Source organism: Myotis yumanensis, unplaced genomic scaffold, assembly GCF_028538775.1.
Source record: "Myotis yumanensis isolate MYYU_CA2020_CCGP unplaced genomic scaffold, mMyoYum1.0.hap1 SCAF_8, whole genome shotgun sequence".
NCBI classification, from domain to species: Eukaryota; Metazoa; Chordata; class Mammalia; order Chiroptera; family Vespertilionidae; genus Myotis; species Myotis yumanensis.
In genome coordinates, this window is record NW_027223759.1 from 30,106,406 (window position 1) to 30,122,938 (window position 16,533).

The 16,533-nt window shown below is 40.9% G+C and overlaps 1 protein-coding gene across 1 annotated transcript in view; it reads left to right on the plus strand.

Moving 5' to 3' along the window:
- CAB39 (calcium binding protein 39) overlaps positions 1-16,533 on the plus strand; it is an 84,463-nt gene that overhangs the window by 27,232 nt on the left and 40,698 nt on the right. Inside the window, exon 2 of the mRNA XM_070422371.1 lies at positions 15,119-15,274. Coding sequence (XP_070278472.1) covers positions 15,161-15,274 — 114 coding nt within the window. The 5' untranslated portion in view covers positions 15,119-15,160. The remainder of the gene's footprint in view (positions 1-15,118; positions 15,275-16,533) is intronic.

Below are 16,533 nucleotides of genomic sequence, written 5' to 3' on the forward strand. Positions count from 1 at the left end.
TAGTTAGTGTGTTGACATGGAGGGTAGAAAGGATATACTAGTATTGACTGTTTAGAAGTCTCAGAGAACTCACCCCTGGATAAAATGTTCCACGTGATCTCTACAGAGCCATGTCATTGTTTATTCTGTGACTGTAAATATACTGCTGGAAAAAGTCTATTTACACTAAATAGCACCACAAGGTGGCCTTTGAGCATTTTAAAAAGAAAACAAACCTTCAAATCTCCAACTATGGTGCGTTAGCTAAGGCTGGTTTTGTGGCATGTTGGTGCTTTTATGGGCGTTTGGCCAGAACAGAAATAGCAGCTGGGACCTTGAAGGAGAGTGATTTTCCAGGTTTACATCTGACCCTCTAGAAGTAAGGTTGTAAATTTTAAAAAGGAAATTGTTTTTTTCAGAATACTGTATCTTCATCAAAATGGCTAAAAGGAAAAAATAAAAATCATTTCATCCTTCTCAGGTGTAACTTTTTAGAACCACAGCAATTTCTTTTTCAATCTGTCTTGCTTGACAAACAAAATATTTTCTGAAAGCTTTTTTTTTTTTTGTATTTTAACTTTGTTTCAAATTTTTCATTTGTTTACAGTTCAAGTTTGAACTATACCTTCTTTTTAAGGAGTTATCTTTTTTAAAGAGCAGAATTGGCTATTTGCTTTTCTTATTTACCAAAACACTGGTGAGGCCATGATGTTTACCAATGATCATATGGGCTATGTTTACACAACCTGTGGCAAAGTGAGTAGTGAATATAACAAAGAACAATGGATTTATAATTTCATCCTTGAAGATTGACAGTTTCACATTTTAAAATGTGGACATTGATTAACTTTCGTATTGTTAAAATACAGTGCTAATTTGTAAAGAAATAGTTGGAGTTTGTGTTTTGAAACTAATTTTAAAACTATGATAATGTAACTCTTAATTCCTTAGAATATCTGTAAGTGAATCAGTGAAGATAAAACTAAGGATGGCAGATCCATATTGATAAAAGACCTTTAAAATACTCATGGAAACCAGTTAATTAGTTATGTATCACAGAAGTTTCTAAATACTGCTTTTTAATATGTAACTATGATTTTAAGTCTTAAACTACATGCTAAAATCTTTTTTGCCTTGTGGTAATTTGAGAAGTTCAGCATTGTGTATAAGGTAGCTGTCATTAATAAAAGCTACTCAAATTAATTTTAAATCTGTTTTACAGACTACAGGTTCCATCCTATCAGTTGGTTGTGAAATCAGCGTAGCCCTAGCAATGTGACTCAGTTGATTGGGCATTATCCCAGGCACTGAAGGGTCTTGAGCTTGATTCCTGGTCAGGGCATATACAATGTTGGAGGTTTGATTCCCCAGTTGGGGTGTGGAAGGCAACAGATGATGTTTGTCTCTCACATCAATGTTTCTTTCTCCCTCTCCTTCTCTCTCTAAAATTAACAGAAACATATCCTTAGGTGAGGATTAAACAAACAGACAAACAAAACATCAGCCAAGTGGGCTATGACTAGCATTTTTAAAGGGAGGAAAGGGAGCAGGGTACTTGGATAGAATGGCATAGAATAGAGAATATCAGTGTAATTTTACATAGTAAGAATAAGTGCTATTTGGTGATACTTTGTGTGTGGGGGGTACTTACTTTTTATATATGAATACATGTGTGTCATGAAGTCTGAAATGTGTAAGCCGTCACTGCTAGCAGTAATGCAGTTAGGTTGCTTGGTGGCCCTGTGATTGTTTAAATGACTGTACACACAATAGAGATTCCTGACAGGCTTTCACTGGAAAGCTTCTGTATTTGTGTTTTTAACAGGGAGTTAAGGGAAACCCATGTGACTTGCTGATCAGATTTGTATTTGACAGGAATTTGGTAAGGAACGCTAATAGCACACTGGACAAAAGTCAAGCTCCAAGAAAAAATTTTAATGTCATACTGTATACTGAATCTCAACCAGAAGCAATTTCTTTATATATAAAAGCCTAAGTGACTGTTACGACAGAACAGCCGGTCGACCAGTCGCTATGGTCAGTGCACTCCCACAGGGGGAGCACTGCTCAGCCAGAAGCCGGGCTCACAGCTGGCAAGCGCAGCTGTGGCAGCGGGCACAACGGGCCAGGGTGAGTGCGAGCTGCATGGCGCCGGCTCCTCCCTGGCTACCTGCCACTTGGCGCACTGTTACATCCCCTGAGGGGTCCTGGATTGTGAGAGGGTGCAGGCCAGGCTGAGGGACCCTTCCCCCCCACCACCATCCCCCAGTGCACAGATCCGTGCACCGGGCCTCTAGTAATAGAAATAATTGTTCAGTCCTGATGCAATAGTAAACAGTGGGTAAAGATGTGGTTCATTAATGGAGAAGACTTAGTTAGGTCAGTTAAATTGTTCAATAGAAAGCAGCCATGTAGTGTGATTATCACAACTATTAATGGAGTTTAAGACTACATTTATGAAATATAGGGATAGGTAGTCTTGGCTGGTCAGATCACATATGGAATATAGCGACCAGTTTGAAACACCACACTCTTAAAGAGGAATGGTGACAATCTGGAATGTCTGGAGGATAAATGAAGGGGTCCTGTGATTGAGTCAGTTCCCCCAAGGTTCATTTTTGAATCTATAACAAGACCACAACTGGATAAATTTTACAGGAATTTTGTTGCCAACTATGCTGAGCATAGTACAGATTGAGTATGAATATATGGCGGCTTTTGATCCTAGACAGCTCGCGGGCTAGTTTGGTGCTGGTAATCTATACTAATATAAGGGTAATATGCTAATTAAACCTGATCAACCGGCCATCTTTTGGACTTCCGACTTCCTTCCGGAGAAAGTCATGGTAGTGGGGGCCAAGGCAGAAAGGGCAGTTGGAGGCGAGATCAGGCTGTCAGGGGAGGGCCATGGGGGCAAGATCAGGCCAGCAGGGGAGGGCAGTTGGGGGTGAGATCAAGCCGGCAGGGGAGGGCAGTTAGGGGCGATCAGGCAGGCAGAGGCAGTTAGGGGCAATCAGGCCTGCAGGGGAAAGCAGTTGGGGGGGGGGGGGGGCAGTTGGGAGCTAGATCAGGCTGGCAGGGAGGGCAGTTGGGGGCAACCAGGCCGGCAGGGGAGGGCAGTTAGGGGTGAGATCAGGCCAGCAGGGGAGGGCTGTTGGGGGCGATTAGGCAGGCAGGCAGAGGCAGTTAGGGGCGATCAGGCAGGCAGGCAGAGAGGTTAGGGGCAATCAGGCAGGCAGGCAGAGGCAGTTAGGAATGATCAGGCAGGAAGGCAGGTAAGTGAACAGTTAAGAGCCAGCGGTCCCAGTTTGCGAGAGGGATGTCCCCGATTGGAGAGGGTGCAGGCTGGGCTGAGGGGAACCTCCCCCCCCCCCCCCCCCCCCCCCGCACCGGGCCACTAGTTTATATATTAACACGTTTTATTAGACTGTTTAAAAGTTCTTTCAACATCAAATCTCTCACTGTCTATTTACTCCTGTCGTGGATGCCTCTGTGCTCAGGGCATGATGATAAAAGTCTACCAAAAAATGATCCTACCTGAGAGGAACCTGGCTAAGAGGAACCTCGCCATGATGATCACCTGAGCGCGGCCTCCATGTCATTCCTTCTTTGCTGACTCTGTCCACACCTATGGGGAACCCCTGGACCTGCTGGGGCTGGACCCTAACACAGGCATCCATCAGGTGATGTCCTACTGACGGCTTAGGCCCACTCCCTGCTCCTCTTGGGTAGTGGGCCTAAGCCGCAGTCTGACCTCCCTTTGTGGGCTGATTAGGGGAAGGCACCAGCCCCATCACCCTGCAGCTGCAGCCACTACCAGTCACCACAGCCACCAAGGTGTTTTCATCAACACAGACTCCAGTCCCTTCACCATGAAAAAATGACAACTTTCTTTAGGCATTTTCAAGATGTTTCTTTCATAGGATATGACATTTCTTTATTATTTTTTTTATCCTCACCTGAGGATATGTTTCCATTAATTTTTAGAGAATGTGGAAGAGAAAGGGAAAGACAGAGAGAAACATCAAAATGAGAGGAACACTTTGATTGGTTGCCTCCTGCATGAGCGCTGTCCTGGGCCCCAGCCAGGGAAGAGCCTGCAACCTAGGTACATGCCCTTGATTAGAATTGAACCCAGACCCTGTGGTAGGCAGGCCAAGGCAATATCTACTGAGCCAGACCGGTTAGGGCAGGATATGATATTTCTTAGCCCCTCCAGCAGCAGACCTTCGTTTTTTTCTCCAGGAGTGAGGTGGAAAAACCCTGCATCACCTTCTTGTATTCTTATTACCCAAGTTACTAAGAATATTACCAGTGGCATACAGGGAGCTTAGCCACTGAGCGGTCAGAAAAGGTGTTTCCTCTGTAGTTCACACTGATCCCTGGCTTGGCCCCTGCCCAGGCCTAAGGCCTTAGGCTGGGCGTTAAGCCTGGGCAGGGGACCCCCAGCCCCGTGTGATCACTGGCTCCACCCCTGCCCAGGCCTGAGGCGTCTGGCAGGGACCTTCGGCCAGGGCAGAGGACCCCCAGCCTGCTCCGATCTCAGGCTCTGCCCCTGCCCAGGCCTCAGGCCTCTGGCCAGGGCATTTGGCCTGGACAGGGGACCCTCAGCCTGCTCCGATCGCCTACACAGGCCTCAGACCTCTGGCTGGAGCGTTAGGCCTGGGCAGGGGACCCCCAGCCCACTCTGATCACAGGCTCTGCCCTGCCCAGGCCAGAGGGGCGTTAGGCCTGGGCAGGGGACCTTCAGGCTTCTGGCCGGGGCGATTGCCAGCTCTGCCTCCCCGGGTGGCATCTGGCACTGCCCACCCCTCCTCCCTGGTCCCCGATCTACAGCCTGGATCCCAAGGGTGGTGTTTGGAGCTGCCCGCCCCACCTGCAGTATGCAAATTTAATGGCCATCTTTGTTGGGTTAATTTGCATACTCTCCTGATTAGCTGGTGGGCATAGCAAAGGTATGGTCAATTAGCATCTTTGTCTTTTATTAGTGTAGATACACACACACTGAGTGGCCAGATTATTATGACCACCTGATGTTTGTAGGCAAATTAGCTATACACTGCATCATTTGGGATATGGAAGCCAAAGGCCTGTTCGAACACCTTTGCTGTCTGCAGTTACCGAGACAAAACATCCCTGATTCACACAGGAACACAAGGATTGGACAGTTGAGCATTGGGAAAAAGTCATGTGGTCCGATGAATCATGTTTCCAGTTGCATCATGCAGATGGCAGAGTGAGAATTTGGCAGAAACAGCATGAAAACATGCACCCCACATGCATGAGTACAACCCTTCAAGCTGGTGGGGGCAGTGTTATGGTTTGGGGCATGTTTTCCTGGCATAATTTGGGCCCTTTAATTCATGTGGAACAATGTCTGAATAGCACAACATACCTAAGTATCATTGCTGATCAAGTTCATCCTATCATGTTGATGGCGTATCCCAATGGAGATGGCTTCTTCCAACAAGACAATGCGCCATGCCACAGTGCTCATATTGTGCAGGAGTGCTTTCAAGAACAAGAGGGAGACTATTCTTTGCTTAGGTGGCCCCCACAATCACCAGATCTCAATCCAATTGAGCATGTGTGGGACGAATTTAAAAGAGCCATCAGGCAGCTGGTCCCACAACCATCAAATCTCACAGAACTGGACAGTGCTATTCATCAGGCATGGTGTCAGATTGTTCGCATCACCTTTCAACATCTTGTGGAGTCAATGCCAAGAAGACTCGCTGCAGTATTGAAGGCAAAAGGTTGCCCAACAAAGTACTGATGGGGTGGTCATAATAATCTGGCCACTCAATATATATATATATATATTCCTAATTAATATGACCATGTAATTGATCTTGATATTTTGTTTTTCTCATCCCCAACATTATTCTTAACATTATCTTGGATATTTTTAAGTCACTATTACTTCAATATTATCATATTATCACTGGTTGTATTTAGATATTGCTAGCAAACTTCAAGTGTACACAAGTTATTAATCAAATCATATAATAGTTAAGCTGCCATATTTGATTTTTTTCCAAAATTTTTTGGACTATTCTTGATTATTGTAATTTTAAATGAATTTTTAAATCATATTGTCAATTTCTAAAATAAAGCATGCTGAGATTTCAATTGAAAAAAAATAATAATAATCCTACCTGATGTACACTAAAATTGCTGCCCAGGATTGATGGTGTATTCTGTCAACTTCTAGACCTATTATTTACCTCTGGCTTGGCTTGGACTGGGATAAAGTCTTGGAATAGGAATTCTGTCACATTGCCAGTGGAATTCATTCCTAAAAGACATGTCTATAAATTCATTTTTTAAAATATTCGCAAGTCATAGACCTATAATTATGAAAAAATGTATCAAATGTTTGACATCATACTTATTTAACATGTATTTAAGTATAGTTACTACATATAAAGGATATATTCTGCCTCCACCCAATAGCTTAATTATTTGGTGACTAACTGGAGAAAGCTCATGAATTCATGATATAGTGATTTTTTTTTTCCTTTTCAGGGTTTATTTCATCTTGCCCTAGACAAAAGCAATTAGATTATGACTTGTCTTTAATCAACTCCGTTTTTGTATGAATAACCAAAGATTTCTTCTCAACACTTTGTTTTTAAATAAGAAGCTATAAATAAATAAAGCTTTAAATGCTCCTTGGTCCAAGTTAAACACCTCCATTTCTCAGAATTCAGACTCGGGCACTCTGGTCCCCGCTCTCCCAGGAAGACCTGGGGCCTGTGATTTCTTGATTGACTTTGTCCCACAACTAAGCAGTGCTAGTGTGGAAGTTATCATACTTGTCAAACTCAATGAGTTATTTCAAATGAAACTTCGAGCCAAAGCTCTGATGTGTAGTTTGAACTCAAAGATAGCAGCTGCTATTACTATTTTTTATTATAATCTTGTCACTTTTCTTTGAAGAAATAATTGGAGCATATCACGTACAAAAATATATAATTTTCCTATTGAAAAATCCCCAGGAGGGACAAAAATAAGAGTTTGGAGAGAGTCTCACTCTAAGTGACTCAGTGCAGGTTGGCTTACGGTAATTAGAAGCACCCGTTGCAGGGGAATTGCTGGAGGTGCTTATTAATATTGCAGGTTGGTTCCCTTTGAAACAGAATCCCAGGGATTGAACCAAAACTGTGTTTCTAGATCTTATATTCTTTTAAATACTTCTACCATCTAGGTTGTAAAAGAGTGTTACTATGATTCCTGCATAGTATCCAGTGTTGAACATCATTGGCCTCAGAAAGTCTGGTCAAGATATGCTAATTGCAAAACACATTCCAAAGTTTTAAATGCTCTTAAACACTTAGTTTTGGTTTTGACATAGTTGATGAACTATGCATTTGGTAGCTTTGGTAATTAGCCAAAGATTGAGCTGCTGCTTAAAGCTATTCATGGTTTATTTAATGGAGCCAAGTTATTGCATCCATTTGCTTTTAAGAAGAGCATGTATCCTGCCCTCGCCAGGTGGCTCAGTTGGTTGGAGCATCGTCCTGTACACCAAAAAGGTGGCGGTTTCGATTCTGGTCAGGGCACATATCTAGGTTGTGGGTTCAATCCCCTGTCGGGGCACCTGATCAGTGTTTCTCTCTCACATTGATGTTTCTCTCCATTTAAAAGCTGAATCAAACTTTTAGATGCCAATATTTTTAAAAAGTTAGGATAAGATCATCCATTTTATATGGATAAGTCTAGTGCAGTGGTCGGGAAACGGCGGCTCGCGAGCCACATGCGGCTCTGTGGCCCCTTGAGTGTGGTTTTTCCACAGAATACCACGTGGGGGCGCGCACGTACAGTGCGATTGAAACTTCGTGGCCCATGCGCAGAAGTCGGTATTTTGTGGAAGAGCCACACTCAAGGGGCCAAAGAGCCGCATGTGGCTCGCAAGCCGCCGTTTGCCGACCACTGGTCTAGTGCACCTAACACAATATCTGGCATGTTGTAGATACTCAGCATTTATTTGAAATTACACATTTTCTGTGACTGCTTAATTAAGTACCTTAATAGTTCTTGTATGCAACAATCTTATTGTATGTGGGGCTTTTGTTTGTTTGCAGTTTTGCATTTGACCACCAAGTTTATGAGTTAGATTTAACATATGTTAGTGTCAAGGCCTATGAACTCAACTGTCTAGGAATGTGTTATTCAGCAGTTTTTCATTATTGTTTCTAAAAACTTACACCCACTCCACACACACCAGAAAGTTGTCCTCTTTAGAGCAGGTACTATTTTTTTTTTTTTAAATATATTTTATTGCTTTTTAACAGAGAGGAAGGGACAGAGATAGCGAGTTAGAAACATCGATGAGAGAGAAACATCGACCAGCTGCCTCCTGCACATCTCCCACTGGGGATGTGCCCGCAACCCAGGTACATGCCCCTGACCGGAATCGAACCCGGGACCTCTCAGTCCGCAGGCCGACGCTCCATCCGTTGAGCCAAACCGGTTTCGGCTAGAGCAGGTACTATTGATATAATTCTTGAGTTTGTGGCATATAGTGAGGGCACAGTTAGTATTTGAATGAATGTCCTGACTACTTTTCAGTATTTGTTAATATATAGGTGAATAGAGTTAGAGTTAGGAGTATGTTGCACAGGCCAAAAGCAATTGCCTAACAGCAGTGCCTAACAATCCTAACTCTAATGGTGTTAGGCTTTGATTTTTCAGTGGGTTTTCTGAATGTTTAGCACTTTCATGGAGTGGAGCTGCTTGTACTTTTAGGGGTATTAACGTAACAGCAGTGACTTAAACTTTTGTGCTTTCTAAAATGGAAGTGACCATTTCTAGTATCATCTGGTCTTCATCGGTTTTGGAGAAAGGAGTAGACTTTTAGTACAAAAGACCGCAAATATACAGCATAAGTAATAAAAAGGAGAATACATACCCAACTGTTAGTATCAGTTGTTTCCAAAGGCTTTGCAGGTGATTTTCACTTTCTCTCTTGTTTGGTCCTTTAATGTTTGAATTTTGCATACTAACCAACATAACCATTTTTTAAAAGCTAGAAGTTTAATTCTCAGTTATGAGCCCAGATGCAGGAGTAGATAGGCTTTGATTATTCTGACCCCCCAACCCAACCCCTTTCCCTGCAAGGCTATAGAAGTTAGCAGAAGTCTATGCTTATGTGAACAAAAAGCAGTGCTGCTTTTTAAATATATATAATTATTTTAGTGGTTAGTGAATGTGGCAGTCATTGACAAATTTTTCAAACAACCCCTATGGATGATATTGGCCCCATTGACAACAACCCCTGCCCAATGCGGAGAATAGTGAAGGTCTACACACCTGGTATATGTAGGGTTAGAGAGATTTGGACAATAGAATTGACTAAAATTGTGAACAGATTATGGAAGAGTTAACATGTGGAGAGTCTAGTATGATGACCAAATTTTGTGATTGGGTGAATAATGTATCTGTTCCATTTGAAGCAGAGTTTGGGGACAAGGTTTGAGTTCTCTGGAAGACATCTACTAGTATAAGGAGTAGCAGTTGTTAATGTAGGCTGATTGGTTGGGGCATGAAATAGATTTCAGGTTGTTGAAACCATGGGTAGATGAGATTACTCAGAATACAGGGTAAATAGACAGCCAAGGGTGGAACCTTGAAGGACGTAAAGATGAGTCATTGAATTAAATGCAGAAAGAAAGAGCATTTGGAGAGACAGGAATACAATTAGAGGAGAGCAATGCATGAAAGCTAAGAGGTGTGCAGTGCTAAATAGTCATGAAAATTCCTTTCATGCAGACTTAATAAATTCCATAAATGTCTATTTTAATATAAAAGTAGAATGTTAAATTATTCTCCACCCCTGCCTCCCCAACTCACCCCCCAAATTTTCAAGTTAAATTTACCCTTCGAGGCTCCTTTCTTGGGGGGGACTCAAGTGTACATCACTGATTGCCATCAGGAGCATGCTTTCCTCCAGTTTGAGAGATGTGGTTTCCAAGTCCTCTTTAGAATCCTTAACAGTGCCTAGCTTTCTTCCAGTTGCATTAATAATTTTGGCTCAGCCCAAGAAGTCTTGTTGAGATTTATTATGAACTAATTTTTTTTTAGCAGGACAGGAGCAAATTTTTTCAATTATAATATTTATTTTTGTCTATTTTCTAAATGAACTCCAATTATGTTCAAAACACAGTTTAGGCAGTTTTTAAACACTTTTAAGGAAAAAAAATTGAACATACAGAAAAGTTGAGTAGCAATAAAAGCCCATATTCTCACCATTAAGATTTAAAAATTAAGGTCTTACCAGATTTGCAAATGTGGTGCTCAGGCTTAGAAGTAATAGGCATATTCAGGGAACAGAAGGATCTCAGTATGGGTAGACTTCTGTAATAAAGGCCAGAGGGCTGTGCTGTGAGTTGAAGATGTGCAAAGCCTAGAGGGCCCTGGCAAGGATTTGGATTTTATTTTATTTGTTTAATATATTTTATTGATTTTTATACAGAGAGGAAGGGAGAGGGATAGAGAGTTAGAAACATCCATGAGAGAGAAACATCGATCAGCTGCCTCCTGCACACTCCCTACTGGGGATGTGCCCGCAACCAAGGTACATGCCCTTGACCGGAATCGAACCTGGGACTCTTCAGTCCACAGGCCGACACTAGCCACTGAGCCAAACTGGTCAGAGCAAGGATTTGGATTTTATTATAAGGGCAATGAAAAGTTACTGAAGGGCTTTTATCAATGGGTTCTTGCTATTTTTAGTTCCTAAAATGCCCCCAATACTTCTAATTAAATACTGCTGATGATAAAGGAAGAAAGGGGGAAATGAGAAAGGCAGGCAGATTGTTATGGTGAAAGGTGTCTTTTAGCCATCATAGCCCTTGTTTTAACCATTGGTACCTTTAGCTTGAGAATTTCCATATTCTTGGAATTCTCAGTTCAGAAATTCAGATACGTGCCTGTGTGTTTCACATCTTTCAAGGTTCCGGAGCACTTTGGTACTGCTTCTGTATTGCTTGATGGTGGACGAGGCTCTTTTGAAGGCACTTTTCCACTTCTGGGAAAAAGCAGTGTGGGCTAAAGAGTCCATTAGTGGTGCCTTTGCTATTGTTTGAGCATTATTGGATAGTCATTTGGTGCTCGACAAAGGGATTAACTTCTGGTTCTTATGAGTAAGGATTGAAATGAGGAGACTGAATGAAGCAAGAGTTGAAGCAATGAAGCTCAACTTTTTTTAAAACAAAATTTGTATTTGGTTCCAAGTCTTTTTGTTCCTCTTTATAATCACTAAAATCAATTAGTGATTCATGAATCTGTTCAACCATGTATTTTTTAAAAATAAAATTGTATTCAATAGAAAAAAATCAGCTTTAGCTTTGTTGCATGCATCCGCATGCACAAGTATGTAATTAAATACATTTCTTACTTGTAGGTCATGATCAAAGTTTGAAAAACACTTAATGATTTACTGACTCTATCCAGCTTTCACGATTAATGCAATTAGTTCATTGGTAGCCTTACTTTTTCATTTAGCTTTCCATTCAATTGTGTTACGGATAATACCTTTTATGTATTAAGGATGGATTGTTTTAGATAATTCATTGATTTCTCAAAATCACACATGTGTAAAAAATAATAATACATGTGTGTAATTGAAGGAGAGCAAATAGTTACAAAAAGGGCTTGTCAGAAAAAAATACCAGTTCTTCCCTCCTTTTCCTTCTCCACTATTCAACTCTTTGGATCGATTGTTTTTGGTATCTTTTCCACAACTTTAATGAGCATACTTCTATGACACATCCATGATTTCACCATATTACTCATAACATCTGCCTCAAGCTGCTTATGTTTTCTTTATTATACTCATAAATTCAGTAACAATCAATACTCAGTATCTCTTTTTCATATTAAGCTAACATGTTTAATAAGAGCTCTATTTCTTAAAGCATGACTCTTCTTTCCCTTTTAGCAATGTTCTACCCACTTGGTCTTCACATAAGAGCCATTCATTAATTTTAAACTTGTCTATGTTGTCAGTTAATTATTTTAAAAGTTGGATCACTGAGTAGCATACATTAGTATAAGATATTTAAGCTTAATACATAGCAAACTTAGACATAAGAAACAGATTGTAAGGCAGAAGTTTTAAGGGGTGTTATTTCCTTGTCTTTGCCCTGCAAAATCTTTGACAGTTGAGTTGCGTAAGAATTGGTGAATTTGAGGACCTAAATGAAAGAAAGCAAAGGATTTGTTTATTACATTAATACTTTAAAATAATAACTATATAATCCTGGCCAGGTAGCCCGGTTGGTTGGAGCTTCTTTCCAATGCTCCAGGGTTGTGGGTTTAATCTATGGTCAGGGCATATGCAGGAGGCAACCAACAACAAATCGATGTTTCTCTCTCCCTCTCAAATCAATCAGTGAATAAACAAATAAAATAAGAACTATATCATTCTTATTTACAAGTGTTATAATAAAATTATTTGTATAGTTTTTATTTTTTACTTAATTATTTTAACTATATTTTTAAAATAATATATCATAAAGGAATATATGAAGTGTGAGGGAATGAGAGGGAGAGGAGAAGAAGAGCAAATGTGAGCATGTCATGAATAGCTTCACCACTGTGACTGGATCCTGCTGAGGAGTAACCACTTCTTGTTTCGGGTCCTTGTTGCTCACTGTATTTCCTCAAAATACAGCCTTATTAGTTTATATGTTCTGCAAACTCTTGACTGCCTGGTGTACTAATTACGAGGAGTAATCTGTTATGCCTTTCCTTATCTGTGCTCTCTTCGGCAGCTGTACTCTGAACTATGAACAGTATTTGGTGTATAGTAAGACTTTTTAAAATCCCCTTTGCCCTGGAAAGTCACTTCTTCCACCATTGAGCCAGAGCTGAAAATATCTCTGTTGCATAGCACCATAACATTTCCTGCAAAATACCGTTTCATTCCCACCCTCCACCCAGCATTGACTGTGGCATCACTGCCATTCGTTGTAGAGTACAACTAGAAAAGATATTTTCGGAGAGTTGACTGTGTGAATCCGCAATGTTTATGGAGAGTCAACCTGCTTTGCTCCTCACCCCCCTCAAAAAAGAAGTTGAAAAGAGAAACATGATGGAAAATAATTATCCAGGATTTGTGTTCCATGTAGGCAGGTAATAAAAGAAAAACATAACCGTCCCATGGGAGTAAGTTGCCTATAATTGACCCACAATTCTTGTCATAGAAAAGATATTCAGAAGTAAATTTATGCACCTTTGAATTTTGAGAACCTATGTTTGAGGACATTTCCTTTTGTTTAATAACGTGTCGTTTTAATTAAACAGTGAAGGGTTTACAAGCTGACAGAATGTGAGCTAGTTAGGTGATATTTGGGTATAGAGAGTGCTCAGATGAAAACACATCAAAATGTCACAAAATAACATACCTGTCCATGATTTAATTGTAAGTTTAACATTAGCATTTATTTGCATGCGTTTTCTCTCCTGAATGCTTATTTGTAAATAGATATGTAGATCGCTGTATCTCAAGTGTTAGAGGAAAACATTCAAATACTTTCTTCAAATGAAGTCTTAGACAAAGTTCAAAAGAAGTATAATGCTATGCAATAGAGAAACTTTTTGTTGATATGGGGGGGGGGGGCGACAAAGTAGGGTTGAGCTATCTGAGATTTGCCTCTCTCTAATTTGACAGAGGTGGGGGTAGGCGTCAGGGGCAGTTAAATATAGGAGTTTGAAACTCACAGTTTGCAAACCACTGACCTAAGTGATCCATAAGGTTCTTCTCAAAAGTGTTATCTTTTGGTATCTTATACCAGGTTTAATGCCTATGAGTTTAACTTACTTTAGTTTATTTAGTGAAAGAAATCATAACTTTTTAAAATATTTCTTTTATTGATTTCAGAGAGGAAAGGTGAGGGAAATAAAGATAGAAACATCAGTAATGAAAGAGAATCGTTGATCAGCTCCCTCCTGCACGTCCCCTACTTGGGATCGAGCCCGAAACCTGGGCGTGTGCCTTGATTGGGAATTGAACTATGACCTCCTGGTTCATAGGTTGACACTCAACCACTGAGTCACTTCTGACATGTTCCCAAGTTATTTACATTTTTTGTCTTGTTAACTTTGTTTTTTCAAGGTGAGTTCTTGGGATAGTTGATGTGTCCTTTTTTAGATATATATATTTTTTTTAAATTGATTTCAGAGAGAGGGAGAGAGATGGAAACATCAATGATGAGAGAATAATTGATTGGCTCCCTCCTGCACGCCCTCCACTGGGGATCAAGCCTGCAACCGGGGGCATGTACCCTTACCAGGAATCAAACCATGACCTCCTGGTTTATAGGTTGATGCTCAATGATTGAGCCACATCGGCCAGGCTGATGTCTCCTTTTGCACCATGTAATATTGTGGTTGATTTGGTGGGAATGTTGTTTTCTGCTGCCCACAAAGATTAAGAACTTTCAGAAGTTCATTATCTGCATGGTGTTACCCAGTGAGTTCCTTCATAGGAGATAGTTGTATGTAGGTAGAAAGAGTACACGTTGAAACTGGTTGTTAAGGATTTGAGGGTCTGATGGGAGGTTTGTTCAAGGTTCTCTCCAACTCCTATGCGGTGACTACCTGAAGAGGAGGAAAGGGGAGGGTGGGTGGGCTGTGGAAGTATGTGCCCACCAAAGTACTTAGGAGGAACAGCATGAACACTGGAAGAGAGGCCCCTGGAGAGACCCAGATAGTGGGCCTATTGCTAGTGCTGTTTGACTAAGCTCCTTACCTAAACTTTGAGGCTCCTTGACTCAGTTTCTCAACTGTAAAATAGAGATATCTACTAAGGATATTTCGGATCAAAACAGACCTGAGCTGGTTTTGCCACTTAGTACTCAGCATTGGCTTGGCAGAACTAGGTGCCCTGTGAAGGATAGCTGCTGCCCCTACATTGTCAGCACCTGCATGTTCCTCCTCAAATGGAAACGGTTGGAAGAGCAGGTGATAAAAAAGGTTTTTGAAAAGTAGAAGTGTTCTACAATTCTAAGATATATCTGTATTATCATTTCTCACATATACTGGTAGATTTCCCAGTTCCTACTGATTTAGAAAGTATGTCTTCTGATTGACATCACTTTCTTCTTACTTGTACCTTGTACTGTGTCCCCAGCTACAGCAGGCAGAGTGCAGCGAGGTGCCTGTCGCCGCCGCCATGCCGTTCCCATTTGGGAAGTCTCACAAGTCTCCAGCAGATATCGTGAAGAACCTGAAGGAGAGTATGGCCGTGCTGGAGAAGCAAGACATTTCTGACAAAAAAGCAGAAAAGGTATGTATTTGGCATTATTTTGTATTTTCAATCTTTTGATTAGGAGCAAGTGTAAATAAATTATGAGGTGATTTAAAAAAAATTAATAAATCCCAATTTGTATTTTAAAATACAACATTTGCTGCTGTTTAAACACCAGGTTTTCTCCTGTACTGCTGACTACCAAACATATTTCTAACTTTTTTCTTCGTTTTTTTCATTTGAGGTTTTCAAGTTTATTCAAATGTTGTGGTTTTTTTGTTGTTGAAATGATTTATCTGATTCCTAAAACCAGTGTTTCCACCAGTAGTCTTCCTGGGGAGTTAACCTCTTCTGGTTTTCTTTCTGTGTTCCCTGTTTCCATGATGAATATCTCCCTCTACCCAATCACTACAGCCCAAACCTGACTTTCATCCCAATCTTGTCTCCCCACTCTCCTTCAAAACGGCATCTTTCGCTGATAGTACAAATCCCTACTTCCTGAGGGGTTTATGAATTGATTCTGACTTCCATTCCTACTTAGTGAAGATTCTCATGACCTTTCTTATCTCTAAAATATTTCCCTTGCCTTAAACCTTCACTGCAGACTCCTTGCATGGCACACAAGACTCTGTGACCTCATCTCTCTTCTCTAGGTGAATTTCAACCTCTCCCTTATTCTTGTGTTCTAGCATCTCAACTTGCCTCTGTTCATTGAAAGTAACTAAAGCACATGATCAGCTATACTGTTTTTCATGCCTTTGTCTTATTCTTCCCCATCCTACTCCCCATCCATTTCCACCTCAGCCCTATTCATCTTTCAGAACCTCCCTATACATTACTTTCTTTCTTTTTCAGTTGAGTGCATGGTGGTAAAAACTACAATGACAGCTAGTATAGTTTGGTGTCACTGCTTTGAGTCTGGCTAAGGGGTCAGCACCAGCAATCAGTGCAAATGACAGTATAGTGGGAAAGGACAAATTGTATGTTAGTTTGATGTGAAAACAGTTTTGACCCCACGAACCCCTTGAAAGGGGTCCACACTTTGAAATCTACTGTGATATTTAATGAAAAGAGTATGTGTGTATGTATGGTGGCGTTGGGTAGGGAGACTATCCTAATTTAGATAGGTTATATGGATGAATTCTTATTGAGGAAGTGACATTGGAGGTGAATCCTATAATGATAAAGCTTAGTCTCTGATGGAGTTCATATCATCTACTTGATTAAAACCAGTGGTTTTCAACCAGGGGCAATTTTGCCCTCCAAGGGGACATTTGACAATGCTTAGAAACATTGTT